This window comes from Chinchilla lanigera, unplaced genomic scaffold (genome assembly GCF_000276665.1).
Source record: "Chinchilla lanigera isolate Chin_1 unplaced genomic scaffold, ChiLan1.0 scaffold00104, whole genome shotgun sequence".
Taxonomy (NCBI): Eukaryota; Metazoa; Chordata; class Mammalia; order Rodentia; family Chinchillidae; genus Chinchilla; species Chinchilla lanigera.
In genome coordinates this window covers 555,801-578,748 of record NW_004955505.1, presented here as the reverse complement: position 1 = coordinate 578,748, position 22,948 = coordinate 555,801, and the positions used below count along the sequence as shown (strand labels likewise).

Sequence of the window (22,948 nt, the reverse complement as noted above, 5' to 3'; positions counted from 1 at the left end):
TGAATGTTTATTTGAGCTTCATTTATGTGTAAATTTTTAGCCTTTCCCAGTATTTGTTTCAATTGTACCTTTTGTCCTTCAATGCATTTAATCTTCAGAGAGCTTGTAGATCCTAAGTGACTTTCAGAAGTATGTGGCTGCTACCCTCATTTTTTTTTTTTTTCCTGATGAGATTTCAAGGCTCTGTTGATTTTTTTAAAAAATATCCTCTCATAGTAGTATTGTTTTTTCTTGTTTCTGCTTCCATATTATTTCACTTTACTCCTGCAGTTTAAGATTTTTGAATTTCTGTAGCTTTCCACATTTTCCTTGAAAACACAATGCAAACTGCACTTAAGCTCTCTCTTGCTTCTGCACACATGATGTCCCTGCACTTGTCCCTGCTTTGGCCTGGCTAACTCCAGCTACTTCACTGCCCAGGTTTGACTAGGCCTGTGAGAATAACTCAGGAATCAATGGACTGGTCAACAGATAGATACCACAGCCAGCATGGACTTATAATTAGACGAACTGCTTTTAAAAACACTGACTTTCTTTCTTGTATTGATATACTGTCATTATTTTAGCTATTAAGTAAAACAAAGCCGCCAATAGATACTAATGAAGTAAGTTTTTAGAAAGTACAGCACGAATTCCTTTTGCAATTCTTGTGCACCTGAACTGAGCCATAGCACTGTGTGCTCACGTAAGAATGGAAGAGTACTTTGGTTTCCACTGGAATTCCAAAAAAAGCAAGAATATTAACCTAGGATGTTTAGATTTGTGAAATCCACTCTAATCACATATAGCACACTAGAACACAAATCTGTATAATAATATGAAAGGAGAACATTAGTACATGGTAACTGTCAAGAAGTTAGACTTTAAGGCAGGTAACTGGTGGTGGTGCATGCCTGTAATCCCAGCTACTCAGACAGCTAAAGCAGTAGGACTGCAAGACGAGATGGGGCAACTTAGTGGGATTCAGTCTCAAAGTAATTTTTTTTTTTTTTTGCGGTACTGGGAATCAAACTCATGACCTTGTGCTTGCCAGGCAGGCGCTGTGCCGCTGAGCTAAATCCCCAACCCCTCAAAATAAAATTTTAAAAGGATTGGGAACATAGCTCAATACAAAGCGCTGGGTTCAATCCTCACTACTGCAATAAAAGAAAAAAGTAAACAGTTATTTATTAGTTTATCCACAGTATAATTCTCCATTACATGAATATTGATAATCTGTATTTTTGCCAAATTTGATTACAGAAGCCAAGGTTTGTTGTTCTGGGAGATAAGATAATATCTTCAATTTCATATGTTCACTAAACTTTTGTGAAGTTATCTATTTCCATAATCACATATTAATCTTAAAATGATAAAAATGAGAAATCAGGAAGGGCTAAATATCTAGGCCCCACAAAGCTAAACTTTTATATAAATCTTAATTAATTAAAATAGAATAATTGTTCTATTTGGTTCCACAATGAGTAGAAAATGCTTTTAATTTCTCTCAAGGAAACAACTTTTATTGTTGATCTGTTAAGTAATCATTATGGACTGATGAGGTAATGATCAAAACAGACAGTGAAAGCAAGAAACATGAAACTGAAAATTTAAAAACAAATTCTGACTCGGCTGAGCCTTTATTTATGATGCTGATAATTACAAAAATGAGCAAACCTGATATGGTGGTGCAGGCCTGTAATCCCAGTACTCAGGAGGCCAAGGAAGGAGGACTGGCCAAGTTTAACGCCAGTTGGAGCTACATAGCGAATTCAAGGTCAGTCTGAACTACTCTATCTCAAAGAAAAACATTTTTGGGGCGGTAAAGGTCAGAGATTTTATTAACCTATCTTCATGTTGGCCCTAATAGGCAGCAGCATTTCCCAAAAAATGTGTTCCAGGAGGAAATTACTACAACAGTGATATAATCATCAATAAGAAATGTCAGAAACATCAGGTTCTGACAAAGAGTACTCTACACTGTACAGACACATTTGTAGAAAACCACCCATTACACTAGATATAGCAAGTGAAAAGCAGGGAAATGAAGGATACAATGTGGAATATTGAAGACACACTGAGCTTTCAGTCACTGATGACTGCAAATTAAATTCTCCTACAGTTTAAAAATAAGCTTTCAAACTTTTTATCTTCCCCAAATGACAAACTCATTATTTTCCCCAGTCAAGAATGATATTCTTCACCCTTGCGTTAAAACAAAGGTTATAGATAATTATGTAGAAGCATCTTTTCCTTGTGCACACTGAGACTCTCTGAAGTTGGGAACAGTATCTTATTATGTCTTTTCTCTTGTCATGCCAGGACTATGGAAGGCTGAGAAATGTCCTAGAATCTGTTTTCTATTATAGGAGGAATTTCAGTTTAGAAAAGTCATTACAGGTGTGAGTGTGGGTAGGCTAAAGTACACGTAGTGGTTACCCATTACCTAATACTTGTTGTGAAGTTGTATAGAATGACTAGGGTGGTAAAGAGTAGTGTCTTGTTCAGGCCATGAACTAGTGTTTTCATGCAATGTAGCTTGGTCAACTGGGGAGAAGTAAAAATGAACCAGTCTCTACTGTCGTTCTGGGAAACTTCGGTCAAATTTCCTTTTATAAGTCTAAAGTCCTGTTAACATTACCACACAAATTGCGACTAGACACAATTGCAAATATGACTAAAATCCACAGGCAATCCCAAATGTAACAAATAAAACATAAAATGATTACAAATGTGTGAAAAAACTGTCAAGAAATTATTGGCTTGTGTGATATTTTAATGCTACTTTACAAAATAAAGAGGACTCGGGGCTGGGGATTTAGCTCAGCGGCAAAAGCGCCTGCCTGGCAAGCTCAAGGTCGTGAGTTCGGTTCCCGGTACCGGAAAAAAACCAAAAAAACAAAATAAAGAGGACTTGTTCATTGACTGCGCCTCAAAGAAAGTAACAGACTTTTGTGGCTATTGTGAGTGCCAACCGCGTTTTCTGAGGGGTGGTAAAATGGGTCAGAATATCCTGCCCCTTCAAGCAGCTGCCTCTTATGCTCACACGGAATGATGCTGCGCACAGGCCACTCCCATGGTGCCTACTGTGCTCCCTGTGTGGGAGTCCAGGCTACACATATTTTTTGAAAAATAAAGAAAACGCCCCTACCTTACCAGTACAAGATTGAACTAACGTGGCTGACATCAAAATATTGCTTGGCATTACTCTGGTAAGAGAAAGATGGTTATGGTATACCACCGTCTCTACAGCTGGTTTCTCTGTGTCCCCAAACTTCTAGTATTTCTTCTTCAACAGGGCTGTAATTCATACATCCTGCTTCTGAGCAGCTCTGAACCACCGGTGTTCCAAGTCGGTGGGAACATGTCAAAAGTAAGTTTGGGAAAAGGCAGTCATCTCCAACCTTGAAAGGTCCTAACACTGGGATATATACAGGTGGTCCGTACATGTCTAGACTGGGTGGCAATGTATTTTCATAAATGATTCTTGTTGAAATCTGTACAAGCTGTGCTAAGGTCACCATAGCACGGTGTTTAATCATAGTGATCTCTCACTTTGCTAGGTCAGAGCTGCTGAGAAGGTAAAGTGACAGGAAATAATTTTTAAAAGACAAGTCTTATAATCTGTACCTGTTTATAAATCTGAGTATGAGCCCAGAACTTCTGTCCATTACACAGTGAGTTCTGACTATGGGATATCCCTGAAAGATGTTTAACGCTGTTTCAATTAAAGGGCACACCCTGCAGCTAGGTCACTATGATGACTCTGGTTTTAAGGATTTTCATTATCTGATATTTTCCGGGGAGAGTTTTGTTTAAATAAAAACGTAGTGTTTAAATATCTGGCACTTCAGTATGTGGAACTAAAAAACCCTTTTGCATGGCATCTCTTTACGATACTCATAGAATTTGGATAATACTGACACATAGTCAACACGGGTTTGACTGAAGGTGGGAGGTGGACAGAACAAAACGGACTGCAAATTACAGTAACATCATTACAGACAAGTGAACGCTCTACATCTTGGTTTTCTTAATAAAACTGGATAGTAATTGCACTTTCCTAGTAGGAACATTTAAGGGTAAGATGAAATGATATTCACAAGGAATGTGGAATGATTCTTGCATAAAGTAAGGGCTTGATGGACACAAACTGTTATTATTTAAAAATAAAAGGCATGATTGGATCATGGCCTGTCCAATCTCCTCGGCATGTCCACTGGGATCATATAACTCTTCGAACATCTGTAAAACAGACTGGCCACATAATTTGCCCTGAAAACTTTGCCTTTTGCACTTAACCAGGCTCCTCCTAACATCTCCACAGAACTTCTATCCTCATGTTCACCACCATGGAACAACTACAGGCTCATTATCTGTGGGGGTGCTGGGCGCTTCCAGTCACCAATAAACCCTTTATAAACTTAGATGCGATCATGTTATCTCAGTGCCTGATTCCGAATGGTTCTCTCATTCCAGGAGGCTTGACCTAGTACCCGAGACCTTGCCTTTCCTCCTGCTTCTCCTGGCTGGTGCTCATTCTCAGCAGGGGATTATACTCTACAATTCCCGGAAGAGCACACTGTTTTCATACCTCTCCGCCTCTGCATAGATTGCCTCATGCCCTGGAGCACTCTTTACTTCCATCAGTCTGAGAAACTCCTACTCTCCCCTGAAGAATTACAAGCTCCTTTAGTGAGAGGTCTTTAACACGGGGCCCATAAACTTCAATGAAAACAGATCACATCTGTATTTCATTACTCATGGGCTTAAATTTAGCACTTCCTTCAATTACCAATGCATGCAATAAACTATTGGTAGCAATAGAAATTGCCTCCTTTGTATTTCTTTACAGCAGTGGCAGAAACCTCCAAATACTATTTATACTTATGATAATTTTAAAGCTATACTATTAGACTACAGCTAAATCTGTTATTTCGTAAGTTAATAAAGAAACATGGATTGTTATACAACAAATTTATTTTTAAAAATATTTTGGCAACCCTATTTCAATATGACTGATTTCTTTTGTATACCTATGAAAATTATTTTATTCAGTTAAAAATATTAGTCATGGCCTGCTAACACTAAGAACTTTTGAATGAAGCCTTCTGTGATGGCCCCAGGAGAAGTGAGTTATGCCAGGTCATGCTCAGATACATCCCATCAGCTTTTATTATACTACTTTGCAATTTCATATCTCCATTTTTCTCCCTTGTAGCCGTGAGCTCCATGAAGAGTGAAGCTTCTTTTTTTAAAAAAAATTCTCAATATCCCTTCTACCTACTACAATTTTCAAAACTGTTGTTTAAAGGAATAAACTGTATATAAGAAAGCGTGCCAGTAGCTTTCTGAAAATGTTGTATTCTCTGATTGCTAAACTGGTGACTGTCAGGTTGTTTAGAATGCATGAATTCATTTTACTAGCCTTCCAATTCAATATTAAAAATATAACTGGGATATTATGGTCCAAGAAATATGTCATGCTTCTATGAAAATTACTTACTAGCATTGGGAAACGTTCCTACCATGCAACAGCCCAAAAGCGTCCCTGAAGCATGCTCTGAACACCACATGACCATTCCTTCCTGACATCGCCAGGCCTGAGCTTCCGGGTCTCTTGCAGGCAGAACCACTCACCGTGGGCACGAAGGGAATTTTGAAGAAGGATGGTTTGGAAGCTTCCTAAACTGCCGACTCTTTTATAGCAACGAAGTATGGCCAAACTTCCTAAAACATAAGCCAGGAGTTCCAGATACAACCACTTCAGGTAGAAAACTGTAACAAAAAACCTCCTTTAGTTAGCACTACCTTTCTTCTAAACTAGCCCCGGACCCGCACATCCAAACACCATAGTGCGCAAAGTTACCATCATGGAAGACATTCTTTTAACTAGCTTGCTACACTCTGTTTAAGAAAAGAAAAGCTGACCCACAGCAGCCGTTATTTTCCTACCTTTCATATAAGAAAAGCATAAATACTACTACTATGCAGTGGAAAACACTTCAGCCTAACAAACTGGAAGGTTTAAATGTGAACACATGAACTCATTCCATATGATTTACAAAAAAGTGATCTTTGTTTTATTTAAATTCGGAGTACAGTTGAGTGTTTTGTGCACCTCAGTTGCTCTTTATATTTTCGGTAAAGTGTTCTTGGCCTTTGTTATAAGGAAATACACTACAGGTTAGGATTATGGCCTGTTGCTGTCACAATACGGGGCAGTTCATTCTTTTTGTTTACACAGAACAAAAAGGAGATGCAACTTTCAGAAGACTGACGTAAAATGTGTCCAACACTGCAAACTAGTGTCAAATGTCCACTGCACTGGCCAGAGTGCCCAAATCAGAATTCAGGTCCTGTGCATTATCTAAGGCACATAGGTTTTTTTCCTTTTTATTTTTTTTTGCGTTATTTCAAATCTAACTGCACAAGTTCATACCAGCTTTACTCAAAAGCCTCTTGAATTCAAAAGGAATGAAAATGACATTCAAATAAGAGTCTAAGAGGAAATGAACTCTAAGTGCTGTTCAGATTGTGCATTTCTGATATTTACCTGGAGAGAAGGGGAAAGAGCACCTAGACTGATATTCCTGAAATCCTGTTTCTAAGACTTGTGTTTCCAAGATTTCTCAACCTCAGTGCTGCATGTTTATAAAGCATTTATTCTTCTCTGTCATCGAACCAATCACCCTGCCCAGCCATCATCTTCCAAACCCTCTCAACTCTCTGTTTCCACTGCCACCATCAAGATTGCATTATTTCTTGTCTGAGCAATTAAGTTCTTTTAACTTATCTCTCTTCAATACCCTGTCTACTCCTCTAATCAATTCTGCCCCCTCTAGCCAGAATGACCCTTTAAAAACACAAATCTAATTATGCCATTGTTATCCTACTGCCTTCTCAAGGCTTCTCATATTGTAAGATGATGTTCAAAACTCGCACGGTCTGCAAGGGCTTTAGGTACATTCTGCCTGCAGCTTGCTATCCAGCCTGTCTCTGTGCCATTCTCTCTCTTGCTGTTATGACCTCATCTTTCTGCACAGTTCCCTAACTCTTTGTCCGGGAACTGTATGCCTGGCACGATGTCTACTCTCCCTCTAATGCTCCTTCTACTCTTTAGATTCCTCACTGACTTTTCAGCTTCCTAATAAAGGTCAGGAATCCTGCCATTGTGAGGGCTTTACAGGTTCAAGGAGAACTCAGAGAATAATTTGCCTTGTTTGGCCATGTTCCTCTAAGATGCTTTTATATCCAGGGGAGAGAAATTTTTCCATCAGCGGTGTTTGATGGAATCAATCAGTATCAGGTTCACAACTGACAGTGCTAGCAAAAGATATACACAGTTACATGGAGATAAGTACCTGTCACATGTTAAAAGCTATTTGAGCTTTCTTTTTCAACTCTCATTTTCCTTTTCAACCAATTTCATACCTTTATTTTCATCTCAAGTGAGTGGAAACATTAGCCAACACATGTTTTTCAATGTAATTTTATGAACATTAAACTCAAGGTATATTAGCCTGTACCATCAGGCCTAGAATATTAAAATAGGATAATTTTAAAGGAAATCAGTAAGAAATGATCAGTAATTATGGACAACAATGGAAAATTTCAATTCATAATATAACATATTATCAACTTGCTAAAAATTATTGGAAACAAACACATTATCACGAGATGTCAACTGAAAAAAAAGCGGGGGTGGATAACAGGATTTTTGTGCATTTCTAAGATTGCATAAAATATTATGCCTAATTATGCCAGTATTACACTGCCTGTGAGGTGTGATGAATCATATAAAGCTGGAGACAGAAGAAAAGACAGTGTAGTGACTACAAAGCTATTATTACTTTTTTTCAAGGAGCATACTGTTTTCCAAAACTAGTATCGCCATCATAGAAAGGTTTACAGATGAAGCCATTCTGTCAGTTAGATGCTTAGGATCTTCATACACAGAGGAAAACTGGGAAATATCACTATTTAGAAAAAGAACTACTTTGAACATTTTTGTATTCTTGGTTTAGCAATGTTCAAGAAAGAAAAAATAGGAAAAAATGTTCAAGAAAGAAAAAATAGGAATGAAAGGAAGTTAGTGTTTGCCAAAAAAAAAAAACCAAACAAACAACCTGAATTAAAGGTACAGTCCTTTTGATCAATTTTTATTCAAATAAGGTCAAAAACATATTAAGAACTGAGAGGAGTCAATAATGTGCTAGCCAGTATTAAGTTAGTAAAACTACTCAACTGCCCAAGTTATTGTAATGCATAAAACTGTCCCCATGACCAAGACAAGAAGAAGAGGGTCTAAAAGGAGTAGAAAGAGAAGCCCCTGCATCATTGCTTTGACACGAGCACAAGTCCTTGAGAACTGTGTGAGCTAAAAGAGGGTGGCACGTTTGGGTCCAGACAAGAGAAGTCTAAAAAATAAGCAGTCATTGTGCCCTAGAAAAAGAACATGGCTTATTTGGACTTCTATTTTCTTAAAAGTAAGAATAAAGTCTTAAATTAGGTTATATTAAATGCTTTCCACCATGAATAGCCTCTGGCTTTTGTGGCGGAAAAACTATAAATAATGTAGAGGTCTTGTCCGTTTGACCAGTGAACTACTGGTGGAAAGGCAAACATAGCGAGTCTCAGTAAAGAGCTTAGTTATGACCAGATGTCACCCATGTCCATGTCTTTAATTATCATGTATGCATAATAATTCACCATGCCAGAAGTCTCCTTCAACCGCAGGCCAGTACTCTCAATACCTACTCAGTGTCCCCACTGAAGATAGGTCAAGGACACCTAAGATTCAACACGTTTAAAACTGTACCCATGAACTTGACTTGCCTCATTCAACACCCCATTTCATTTCCATGTGCTCCTCTGCCTGTTTCCTCATGCCGAAATTGGGAATTATTCACAGCCTCTTTCCATAGCTGATCAGTTACTGATCTTTAATTCCTGCTGATTTTTCTCTCCTGAGTATATAGAGAATGTGTCTCTAAAATCGTCACCATAGTCCAGGCAAGCGCCAACTCTCTCACGGCAAGCTCTCCACCCGAACACAGGCCTTCTGACCCACATGCCCAGAGAGACAGTTTAGAATAGAAAATTTGGGCAAGCCTCTCCTCTGTCTAAAATCCCTCAATGGTTTCATATTCTTGGACTGAAAATCAAAAACCTCTGAGGCTCTGCAGAAGCTGGCTCTGACCTACCTTAACAGTCTAATCTTCCTCTTCTCCAGTCTCATTAGCCTGCTTGCAGCTCCTTGCATTTGCCAGGCTCCCTAATGCTTTGCAAAGTTCCTCAACCTGCTGTTCCTTCTGCCGGCATGCTCCACTGCCCTTCCAGGGCTCACTTCCAACACCCCTTCCTCCGGTCTTCCCTGAGTCCCATTTCTCCTCCAATGACAGATCTTACTAACTATACCAGGGGTTGTTCAGGTATTTTCCATATATTAATTCATTCTTACTGTGATCCTATGAATAGTGCTCCATAAATATTTTTAAAGAAATAAGATAAAAAGCCCAGGGCAAGAGTACCTTGAAATTCTGTAACTGTACGCTTTAGGAAGTATTTGTCTACATTTAGGGATTTCATGATAGTGATTTGCATGCACTGAGGTCATACTATAAAAAAAGTCAAGTGTTGACAGAAGTAATACCTAGGAAAGGTCTGATTCCTCAAAACCTGGACAGGTCTCAGAGGAAGATATCATGAAATGAAGATGAAAGGAAGAGGACACTAATCATCTGAGAATGTGCGGCTGAAGGCCATTTCGGATGTAAGTGGTATATTCTCAGAGGTATATGATTCAGAAGATACCCAAACAAGAGCTATTTCTTCTAACCTCAGTTGATACCCTATGATGGCTTTTATAGAGGCACTGGCATACTATACCACTTTATATTTTCATCTGCTAAAACAAAATTCTGAAAGAGGTTTTTTAATATGTTTAGTTCACAACATCTAACTAAGCCTTGGAATAAAGTAGCACCATTTAAAAACTATTCTGAATAAAGAAAGCTCTCAGGGAAATTAGTTAGGGTAGTGAATATCTTAAGACGAAAGTCACTGGTGCGCTCCAAACTGCAACAGTGCCTTTTACACACCCAGTATTTGCTGAATCCAAATGAAGAGCAACTTCTTGAACCATTTGGTTTCTGAAGTCATTTACTCCAGTCAGAAAAGAGCAGTGCGCATCCCTTTAACCTGGAGATTTCTGCAAGAAGTGCTGAGTTCATAGGCACAGGCACTGAAACTTTACTCGGTAGAACTTAGCAACCTAGTGAGACTGTGTCTCAAAATTTTAAAAAGGGGATGTAGATCTGGGGATGTAGATCTATGTGAAGGCCCTGCTTGGGTCTTCATATTTAACTCCCTGTATTATATCTCATTCAAAGGGGAAAACACACTACCTACATTTACAACATGAACATTGTCTATCTTAAAGTATTAAGTAAGATTTTCATGTTTGCTTTTAATTGTAGAAAACTCCAAAGATAGTTTTAAAAACAAAACCGGTGGCAGGTATGATGGCACACACCTGTAAGCTCAGCCCTTGGGAGGCTGAGGCAGGAGGATCCCTGAGAGTTTGAGGCCAGCCTGGGCTACATAGTGAGTTCAATGTTGTCTGACCTACATGGTGAGACCCCGTCTCAAAAAAAAAAAAAAAAAAGACCCTGTCTCAACAAACAAATAAATCAAGCAACCAACCAAAGCAAAAACAACGCCCCCATTTAAAAAAAACAGTAAGAGGACTAGAGTTACATTTTATGAAATTACTTCAGACTATAAATGTATATTATCAAATTCTTTAAAAACCTAATATGCCACTCTGAAAGAAGGCGTATAATAAATGTCTCTCATACCCCTTACTCTAAAAAGGACACCTACAGCTTGTTCCTACTTTAAAAATGGTTATTTTATTATAAGAATGAGACTAGATGATCATAAATTGCTATATAATGAGCTATACTTAGGTAATAAATATTTTTATTTCAACTCTAAAAGTTAAAATCAGAAAAACTATTTCATTATATCAATAATCAAAAATTTATAGACATTTCATGCTAGTCCATATATCATTTGTACATCAGAAATTCTTAAACTGTTTTCTAACACCTCTGGATGATTATTTTCTTCCTTTGCTTGACCTGAAAATACCAATGTTACTCTGATCGCCAACATTAAATGAGACACTAGAAAATATCCTAAGTTGCTCAAACAACAATAATTCTTAATTGATTGTTACAGGTAACTGTGTTAAAAATACATAAATTAGCTATCAAAAAAAAAAAAAAAAAAAAAAAAAAAAAAAAAAGGAGGAGGCAGAGGATGCAGAGTTCTGCCCACAGCTCTATTGTTTTTTGCAGTTAATGAGGCGGATATCCAAATAAAGATCACTATCACCCAAAACCACTGTAAGTTCTTTATCTTCTGTTACTATAACATCTTTATGTATTATTAGGATAAAATAATAGAATGCAAAACCAGTAAGCCAATAAATAAGCTGGTAAACATACTAGCAAGACAAAAGAGGTGATGCAAGTTTATTTTCCAAAGGCATGTCAATAGCACAATTTAGGACTGGAAAGGTATAACATCTTTCACTTTGTTGTAATGAGAAGCTTCCACATGCTAAATTAGAAGCTCCACTTAGACATCACGTGCAGCTTAGTGTGAAATGTCATGTTTCACATCACATAAAACTTTTTCAAGGGGAGGGCGTTCCCGGATATTGAACGTAGGGCTTACACAGCCAACTTTCCCCCAGGACCAACCTGATAAAACATTCACTTATCCACTGATTTGAGGTTTGTGCCCATCTATTTGAAACTAAAAGAATCTATTTTTGGTTTTTTTTGGTAAAGCCAGATCTTATTCTACCCACATATTAATGGAATTACTAGCCTTTAGACAGCTAAAATCAGTTTTAAAAAGAGAAGAGTCAGGGTTAGTTAGACACAGCTGCCACAAATATTAATGGAATGGTTCAGTCACTTTTTCAGGAGCTCACCTGTGCTTCAGCTCGCCTGTCCTTTCACCCATTCCCCACGCATTCATCACCAGTGCGCACACATCAGACTTAATGAGCTCTCGCGCCTGCAGCTGCCATCCCCAAAGTGTGCTTTTTTCCCACTCTCATTTTTCACCTCCCGATCCTCTGGAAGAACCACAGTATGGGGGTGTGAGGGATTTTCTTATCCATTTAAATAAAGGGACCAATGAAACTCAGTAAAGAACAGTCATTAGCACAGCCAGAGAATGTGTGCATCCTGGAAGTTCACTGACTGGTTATTGGGGCCATTTCTTTCACCTGGATCACAGATGGCACCAAGTCGTGCATGAGCCAAGCTAGTTTTACTATACTCCTTTCTTGTATTAATACCCAATTCTAATTTCCAGAGAAACATTCCAGAAATTCTTTCTCACGATTCACGTTTTCCTTAATTCCTTAGTCTCATGTCTTTCAAGATGCTCTCCACTTGCTGACAGTCCTCCCTACAACTTTCACAATGTCTTCTCTTCACGCACAAGCCTGGAGACCTAGTAAGCTCCTACCTCTCCAATTTTTGAAAAGTTCACTCCCATCAAAGAAGAAAAAGTTACAGAATTAGGTTAAGAAAATGTGACGTAATGATATCTCACCTGTATCTCGTGCAAGTAGCATTTTGACCCGATGGAGCTACTGGCTTGAAAGTGATATGTGGGGAAACCTGGGCTGAGAGCAGAAATCCCAAGGCAAGAATAACAAGGGCTACAGTGGTACCTAAAAAAAAAGGTTTTATATCAGAGAATAGTTGATATGAGAATAAAATTTAAAGCAAATACAATTACCACCCCAAGAAAAAATGGTAATGATATTCTAAAAACAAACAAAAAGTAAAGCACTTAGGACAGCTGACAATGTTGTTGAGTGCCTACCATATCAGGAAACATAAAATAGGCAACATATTTACAAGCACTTTTTTCAGTGCCAAGAAAATTATTCCACTGTCACTGGATCATGTGAGACCTACCTAAATCAGTAAACTCAAGCTGATTATTTCTAAAGCAGGTGAAAGAATATTTCTTATTGAAAAGGAAAAGCATATTTTTTGAAAAAAAAAAAAAACCTTTTAAATACCAGAAATGCTATAACACTATTCATTTATTTCCTGTATTTCAGAATGTAATACTTATCTTTGATTTGAAGGAACAGGATTGGGATTATGCCTTTCGCTCAGAAGGCTCAATTTTGAGTCCCTGATATACTCAGCTGGCAAATAAGAAAGTTTTCAAATTTCTGATTTAGTCTAGCCACAGGATTGTAAGTATAAACAGAATAGTGTCCCACGAAGAAAGGAGCAATGGGTGCTTTAATTTGTACAATTTATCCATTTAAAAACATGAGACAACATGTTTAAAATATGGAATTTAGGAGGGCATGTATATAGTTGTCAAGATTTTACTGATTTAACTGGGAGGACCAAAAGTACCATTAAAAGAAGAGCATTAAAGAAATTTGGGGAACACTGTGCAGGAACAGTGATTTGAGGTAATGGATGGATGCTCTGCCGAGATGCAGCATGTTAAACACAACGGAGCTGAGGTGCCCTAGGACTCAGAGGACATGGGTAAGTGTGAGCTCTGTCTGGGATGTACCCTAACCCTGAAACCAAATCTTCAGAAGATGGGGATGAGATGTTACCACTGTAGATATAAACTTCTCTGGCAATCTGACCAACTTTGTTGAAGATAACAGTATGTAATATAACAACCACTGTTAATTCCTAACTTTTTTTTTTTTTTTTGGAGACAGGGTCTCGCTGTGCAGTTCAGGCTGGCCTTGAGCTCACGTATGTAGCATAGGCTGGCCTCAGACTTGCAACAATCCTCCTGCCTCAGCTTCCCGAGGGCTGGGATTACAGATGTGCACCACCATGCCTGCCCTATCATTTTGTTTTGAAACCCTGTGTCATTTTTATTGTTTTTGTGTTGCTTTGTTTTTGTCTATGTTGTTGTTATTTTGTTATTGTTTATTCTGTTTAAAATAAAAAAATCTTAAAAAAAGAAACAGGAAGTTATGGAAATTGCAGCATTTACAAAAAAGAAAAATTTTCTAAATAAATTCTGAAAATGCTAAAAATGAGGATATGACAAAATGTTCCACATTTAAAATTATTCACATGTGACATATTTTATGTTTTCCAGGCTTAAACGTAGTTTATTTGTAGCATTTTTGAAAGAATGGAAACCTATTCAAAAATTATTATTATTATTATTATTATTATTATTATTATCATTATTATTATTTTGAGATAGGGTCTTACTATGTAGTGCATGCTGGCCTTGAACTCACTATGTAGCCCAGGCTGGCTTTGAACTCAGGGTGATTTTCCTGCCTCAGCCTCCCAAATGCTGAGATTAAAGCCTCCCAAGTGCCACAACTCTCAGCTTCACAAATTATTCACATGTAAGACTTTTCACCTTTTTAAACCCAGTATAATAAATCACAAATAGGGATGACAGAATCAAACGTTTAAAAATTCTAAAATTTAATTTGAAAAGTAATAAAAAATTAAACTAGAACATTGTTAGTATTATTAGAATATCATATATATACCTACATACAAATGAATAAAACAAAAAGTATAGTGAATTAAAATCAACTGGTATTCAAGCGTGAAAGCCTCATCTATTGTGAGGGTCATTCTGGAGAAACGCTAACACACTAACATAGCTGCGTATTGCTATGGCTTCCTCTGAAGATATAAACTTCCCCTGGTCAGTGTTTTCCTGTGGACCTAGTGGGTCACAATTACAAATAAGAACTGCGTAAACACCACTATTTACAGCCATATGTACAAATAAAAGAGGAAACTTGGGAGAAGAAGGCAGGCCTTCTCCCTCCTAAACTACTCCACTACCCATTCCATTACTTCAATGGATACATGACAAGATCAGATGTCTGTCTGAGGGTTTGCGTCTCTTAAGTGAGAGGGGTCACTGTAAAGTGTCTTAGCTGGAGGAGGGTTCGGCTGAAAAGGAAAAGAAGTCAGGGGAAAAAAAGCCTACAGGTTGCTCATGAGAAACAGCTCCTGAAATTTGTTGGTCTTCCCTTCTACATAGTTGCTTTAGGACTTCTTAATCACTTACCAGTTCAATTATTTTAACAGAGGATGACCATAAACTGCATTTCCATTAATTTTTATAAGATAATATAACAGGAAGTATAAAAGCGACAATCTTACCAAATTTATTCAATACAGGAAGTGACTGGTTGAAATAACACCTGCCTGAGTCCTGCTTTTTTTTTTTTTTTTTTTTTTTGGTTTTTCTCCGGTACCGGGAACCGAACTCACGACCTTGCGCTTGCCAGGCAGGCGCTTTGCTGCTGAGCTAAATCCCCAGCCCCAAGTCCTGCTTGAGACAGTCTGCACTAAATGCGCTGCTGAGCGTCACTCTCCAGGTAAACTGTTAAGTGGTTGCTTGTCAGCGGTACGGTATTGGACTCCTCGGCAAAACACGATGTCAGCTAGAAGAGCTCAGGAGAGTCCCTGGGTTACGATGAGGGAGGCTGATTTTGCAGGGTGGCTAAAATGACAGGCTCACTCCTCAGCAATAACAATGCTGTGATAGCTGAATGCTCTGAGTACATCGTGGTAGGCAGTATCTTAAAAGCTATCCATAAAAGTGTTAAATCCTCATTACAACAGTATAGAGATGGTAATTAATCCCCCCAGTATAGGTCAGAAAATGGAACTTTGCCCAAAGTCATACAATTCAAACTCAAAAACTGTCTGACTCTGTATCAGTAATGCCTCAAAAATTCTGCAGAACTGATAGGAAAGGGCCTTACTGGACTAGGACAAAAAAGAGGCACAGGCCATTAGAAAAACTGTTTAACCAGCAACTTTCCTCAAATCTCAAAAGCCAAATCGAAAATTTAAGCACTTAAATTCTATTTAACAATAGTCCTCTGAAGGCAGCAAATGTTAAAAAGGGAAAGCGTCCATTTAAAAAATCTGAAAGCAGCTATTATCTCTTCATAGTGTTGACCAGAACCCCAGGGGTGAGCAAATTCAATTTCTAGCACACCGTAGGAAAGCATCTGCAACACAGCACTCCTGATGGTAATCCGTCCTTCTGTTTATCTGCCTAAGGTTATGGCTCCATTCACTGCTGGACAGTTCTATTAATCAGAATACTTTTCTTATATTAACTAAAAGTCTATGAACTCATAGATAGCATCTACTATCTTCCATATCTAATGGGCTTCTCTTTAGTTTTTCCTTCAGGCTAACTACCTTTGCTTTCTTCACCAGGTTTATAAACGTGTGTCTTGGAAACCTTATCTATTCCCCTAACCTTCTTCATTGACCCTTATCCTCCCTATATGTCCTGGCTATCTCAATCATCATTGCTCTTTACCCGATTTCCCACCTTTGCCTCAATGAGAATACCAGACTGCCACTGCTCAGGCAAAAACAAGAGATGGAAGAATTCCACTACTAACGGGAAGGTATGCATTCCCAGTAAATTGCATTTGGAATCCAGAGTGCATTTTCTCATCAAAATCTGGAACACATTCCTGTAACCACTATTATATGACTGCTTTAGGTATAATTTGGTTAAATTAGAATTTAGTTAATGCTGTAATGAAAACTATATTTAATGGAAAAAATACTTTAAGTCCAAACATATTTACAAAGGCATTAGTAGAGTACAGCTAAAAAGTAAGTAGGAATATACTTATACATTTGAAAAACTTTGAAAAAAAATTTGTTTTTGAGACAAGGTTTCACTATACAGTTCAGGCTGGCCTTGAACTTACTTTGTAGCCCAGGATGGCCTTGAACTCACAGCAATCCTCCTGCATCAGTGCTGGGATTACAGGCGTGTGCCACCGTGCCTTGCTCAAAACTTTGAAAAATATAAAATGTAACCAATGTCAAAGAGAGTTGTAGTCTGTGATGTGAAAAAGCACTTGTGTTACAGAGAAGTAATAAATGAAATAATAAACAGAAAAGATACCCGAAAGTATGAAAGGTTTTGTACGTGGCTATCATAGAAAACACTTAACTAACCAAAATTTAGTCTATAATTTAGGGTTGCTTTCCACACCAAGATTACTGTCCTTACTTTGTGAAAAAATTGTATGAATCCACTGTTGGAAGAGATTTGGAAAAAAATGCCCCAAATTTGTTTTCCTATCATCCCAAGTTTAAATATACTTAAAAAATACAACGTGTTAAAAAGTGAGTTAATTAATGCCAAATTTTTCAAAGACAGATAGATATGATCACACCTTTCATGTTTGTTCCTGAGGTGAACTCCAAACACACAAAGAAAAATCCCTTAGTAGATCCAGATGTTTTCTTTCTTTTTCTTTCTTTTTTTTTTTTTTTTTTTTAATTTTGAGACAGGGTCTCTCTGTGTAGTGCAGGCTGGCCTCAAACTCATAGTGATCCTCCTGCTTCAACCTCCCGACTGCTGGGATTACAAGCAGGCACCATTATGCTCAGTTTCAGATGTTTTCTCACAACTCATTTGTATTTACAATCTAATTTCTAGTCACACATCATAAATTTGTAAGGGTCATGCTTTTTAATTAAAAGTTTTTGTGTCTATCACTCTAATTTTATACTGTTTGGTTAAGAAACCAGTAATAGAAAGTATATCTGTCTCGGAAGGTCAACTGTCATTAGGAAGAAGTTTAAAAGTGAATTCTTCATACATGTACCCACCTGCTAAACTCCCAAAGGTAAGCTTCCTGCGGCCCACTTTCTCAACAAGCCACACTCCCACAAGGGTGAAAATGAAGTTTGTGAAAGCTGTCACCGAAGCCAGCCATATTGCGAGTCTATCATCTTCCACACCCGACATCTGCAGGATGGTTGCACTGTAGTACCTGTAACACAAAGAACAAGTGTTGCTGATTACTTTTTTTTCAAGCAAGTTGCTCCGAGAGAAAAAAAATGTAGATACCTCAAAAAAGAAGAATCCCGGCTAGCTACAGTAATATCAAGTTATCAGGAGAGCTCAAATGAGCTTTTTAAAGGATCACAATACAGAAATTGTGTTCAGATATATTCATTTTATACTTTCTATAATCAAGAAAAGAGGATAGACTCAAGCAAGTGGATAGAGAGTGTTACGGTTTCCATCCACAATGCCCCCTACAAGTCTTGTGTGGGAGGTAGGCTCCGGCTGGAAGGGATGGGTCACTGGGGATGAGACTTGGATGGTGCATGCTTGCTGGCTCCTCCTGTCTCTGTAGTGGCTTCCTGGCCACTATGATGTATGCAGCCCTTCCACTGTGCTGCCTCTGCCTTGGAGCCCACTGACCATGAGCTGAAACTGTGAGCCAACATAAACTTCCCCTCCTTTTTCACTGTAGGTGTTGGGTATTTTGGCCCAGCCATAAGATAAGTAAAGCAGAGACAGGTACCAAGAGTGCAGTAACTGCTGTGACTACGCCTGACCATGTGATTCAGATGCTTTTGGAACTAGCTTTTATAAGGATTTAATGTTTGCTCCTGCTGGTTTTCAGTCTTGCTTTGGCCTGACTGTTTTCTATTTCCCTAGTCAACTCTTTCAGAATAGGACTGTTAACCCTATATCATTGCATACTGGAAGTGTTTATCTTTCTTTTGGATTTTTAGCGGGGCTCACAGCTAAGAGTATGCCCTGAGTCTCAGAGTAGACTTTAGAACTGGAATTTTCAGCAATGCTGAACTATTGAGACTTTGGTCTCAATAGTTATAGATGGACTAAATAGTTAGAGATGGACTAAATGCATTTTGCCTAATAAGGTAGAAATGAGCCTTTTAGGAGCCAAAGATGGAATGTTAGGATTTGGATTGAGAATGTCCCCCAAAGTCTCATATTTGGAGGTACAGACTGCTTGGAAGAGGTGGGGCACCAACGCCTGATTTAGGAGGGTACATTCCTTTCTCTGGCTCCCCTCTTTTTCTCTGCTTCCTGGCTGCCATAACATAACACTTCCACCATGCCATCTGCCTTGGAGCTGGATGGCCATGGAGGAAACCCATGAATCTATGAGCCCAAATAAATATCTCCTCCTTTTAAATTGTAGATGTCGAGTATCTTGTCCCAGTGACAGGAAAGCTGACTAATACAGAGGGCTGAAAGCTTCCAAAGTAAAGCATATCCTATTACTAAGGAGAATGACAGCTGGTGATTTACCAAGAATAAGCTCCAGGTTGATGGTATGAATCAGAAGTCATTGTACACTGTGAACTAATGTTCTAAAAAGAATAAAGTGACTCACTGCATGAAATAAGAAAATGTGATGAAATGGTAGAAATGGAACATGCAAAGGATTTTCTCTCCAAATAATACACAAGAATGTGTTAGGACACATCCAGTATTGTATAAGGAGATGACAATGTGGTTTATGTGCATGACAATGGTGTGGTTCCTGGAAAGGTGGACTATGATCATGTTAAACCTCTAGCACAGTCTGCCTGATTAGGCTCTGAGACTCATTTTGTGCTAAATGAGTTCACTGGAGACTGCTTTTTTAAGACTATAATGTAAGTTTGTTGGTGCACATTATAAGATATGTCTGTCACATTTCAGGATGACAGGTTTTTCATAGAACAGTTATTTTCTGGTGAAAATGTTAGCAGATATATAAGCTCATTACTTTAAAACTGACCTGAAGACAAAGAAAGCAAAAATACTCCTATTGATTCATGATGAAATGTAGTAGAATTTAATTCCTAAAGGCACGTTCTACTCTTGTTTCTCTTCAGATCGAATAAATCTTTTGCCTTTTACTAAAGGCACATTCTGAAATATGGCTTTTCCTAGCATTTTTAGGCATTCTAAAATAAGTTCACTTTAACCCAAATCCAAAATAAGCATCCACGCAGTATATAAAATCAAGCTGGTATGGCCACAGTTAAAAATTTACTTTCCAGATACTTATTAACACTTTCATATATTTCAAAACTCAAATCTTTTAAAAATATGTTTGAAAGAGATAAAGAAGGTCACTATATACTTGTGAGGGGAAAACTTCAAGAGGAAGAGATAACAATGATAAACATCTATGCACCAAATACAGGAGCACCTAATTATAAGGCAAATTTTAATAGACTTGAAAAATGAAATAAAAAGCAACACAAATATAACAGGGGACTTTAACACCCGATTGTCACAAAGAGATAGATCAACTAGATAAAAAATCAGTGAAGAACAGAACTAAACCAAACTTGTGAACAAAAGGACTTAGTAGATCTTTACAGAGTATTCTACCCAACAGCATCAGAATACACATTCTTCTCAGCTACACATGCGATGTTCTCTAAAATAGACCATATGCTAGCATATAGAACATGATTAAGTAAATGCAAAGGAATTGGAAGTACCCCATGTATACTATTGGACCATGGTGCAATGAAATGGGAAATTAATGACAAAAGAAATCACAAAACTCCATAAACACATGGAAATTAAATAACACCCTCCCGAACAACCAGCGAGGCACAGATGAAATCGAAGAAGAAATTAAACACTTTACAATCAAACAAAAATGTAGATACAACTTATAGAAACCTGTGGGATGCAATGAAAGCAGTTCTCAGAGGGAAATTTATAGTGGTGAATTCCTACGTCAGGAAAACAGAATGAGCACAAAAAAAAAAAAAAAAATCTTATGCTGCACCCCAAGCTGCTAGAAAAAGAAGAGCAAGTCAAACCCAAAGCCCAAAGAAGACAGGAAATTATAAAACTCAGGGCAGAAATTAATTCAATGGAGACTAAAAAAAAAAAAAATACAAAGAATTAACAAATTGAAGAGTTGGTTCTTTGAAAGAATAAATAAAATAGGTAAACTCTTAGTCAACCTTATCAAAGAAAGGAAAGAAAAACCTTAAATATGTGCAATAAGCAATGAAAGGGGTGAAATTGCTACAGATCCTGTACAAATTCAGAAGATCATCAATACCTACTTTGAAAATCTTTCCTGTCATAGGATGGAAAACACAAAGGAAATGAACAGATTTCTAGATACATATGAATTACTAAAACTGAATGAAGAAGATATAAAAATCCTGAATAACTCAGTATCAGCCAGAGAAACAGAAAATGTAACAAAGAACTTGCTGATGAAGAAAAGCCCAGGACTTAACGGATTCACAGCTGAATTCTACAAGAAATTTGGAGAAGATTTAACACCAATTCTTCTCAAACACTTTAATGAAATTGAAATGGTAGGAATTCTCCCGAACTCATTTCTGGAGGCAAGTATTATCCTGATACCAAAACCAGAGAAAGACCCAACCAAATTAGAGAACTACAGGCCAATCTCTCTAATGAATATAGATGCAAAAATTATCAGAAAAATACTAGCAAACAAAATACAACAAATCATCAAGAAGATTATACACCATGACCAAGTGGGATTCTTCCCAGGAATGCAGGGATGGTTCAATATATGCAAATCAATTAATGTAATACACCATATCAATACAGCCAAAGACAAAAATCATATGAACATAAATGCAGATAAGGCTTTTAATAAAGTTCAACACTCATTCATGATAAAAACCCTACAGAAAACAGGAATAGATGGTCTTTTACCTCAATCTGATCAAAGGCATTTATAACAAACCAACAGCCAACATCATACTAAATGGTCAAAAATTGAAAGCTTTCACTTTAAAATCAGGAACAAGACAAGGATGTGCACTGTCACCATTCCTACTCAGTATAATTCTGGAAATATTAGTTAGAGTAATTAGACCAGAGAGAGAAATAAAAGGCATAAAGATAGGAAAGGAAGAAGTGAAATTATCATTATTTGCAGATGACAAGATACTCTACATAGAAGACCCCAAAAACTCCACCAAAAGGCTTATAGATTTAATAATCAAATTCAGCAGCATAGCTGGATACAAAGTCAACACTCAAAAATCAATAGCATTCCTGTACACAAACAACAAACACACTGAGAGAGAAATGTGGGAAACCACACCTTTCACAATAGCATCTAAAACAATGAAATATTTAGGAATCATTCTAACAAAAGAAGTAAAAGACCTATACAGTGAAAATTATAGTACTCTGAAAAAAGAGATCAAAGAGGACTTCAGAAAATGGAAAGATACTCTTTGCTCATGGATAGGAAGAACTAACATTGCAAAAATGACCATACTCCCAAAATTGTTGTACAGATTCAATGCAATCCCAATTAAAATGCCACTAGTATACCTCACATATCTAGAGAAAACATTCCTAAAATTCATTTGGAACCAGAAGAGGCCTAGAATAGCAAAAGAATCTGGGGAAAGGCAGGAGGCATCACAATTCCTCACTTGAAATTATACTACAAAGCTACTGTGACAAAATCAGCATGTTACTGGCAAAAAAAAAAAAGAGACCTAAAGATTAATGGAACAGACTAGAAGATGCAGACACAACTACAAAAACACACTCAGCCACCTTATCTTTGACAAAGGTGCCAAATATACTCACTGGAAGAAAGACAGCCTCTTTAATAAACGGAAAAACTGTCTTTCTACCTGCCAAAGAGTGAAACTAGACCCACGTCTATCACCATGCACTAAAGTCAGAATGGATCAAAGATCTAAATATTAAAACAGAAACACTAAATCTACTGGAAGAGACAATAGGTAAAAATCTTGAAGACACAAGGGTAGGCAGAGAGTTCACAAACAAAAACCAAACTGCACAGGAAATACTTTAAAGAATCAACAACTGAGATCTCATCTTATTGAAAAGTTCTGCACATCAAAAGAAATCACCAACAGAGTAAAAGGAAAACCCATGAAATTGGAAGAAAAATTTTAGCCAACTGTCCCTCAGACTGACTTCTATCTAGAACATATAAAGAAGTAAAAAAAAAAATCAGACCCCAAAATTCCAAGACCCAATCCAAAAATGGGTATTTGAGATGAATATACACTTCTCAGATGAAGAAATACAGCAAATAAATACATGA

The 22,948-nt window shown here is 37.5% G+C and overlaps 1 protein-coding gene across 1 annotated transcript in view; it reads right to left on the bottom strand.

The window, feature by feature from the left end:
• The window catches only part of Slc2a13 (solute carrier family 2 (facilitated glucose transporter), member 13), a 268,893-nt gene that overhangs the window by 85,524 nt on the left and 160,421 nt on the right, over positions 1–22,948 (bottom strand). Inside the window, exons 5-6 of the mRNA XM_013505919.1 lie at positions 17,703–17,866; positions 12,622–12,742 (exon numbers count right to left, since the gene is read on the bottom strand). Of these exons, the coding sequence (XP_013361373.1) occupies positions 12,622–12,742; positions 17,703–17,866 (285 nt within the window). The remainder of the gene's footprint in view (positions 1–12,621; positions 12,743–17,702; positions 17,867–22,948) is intronic.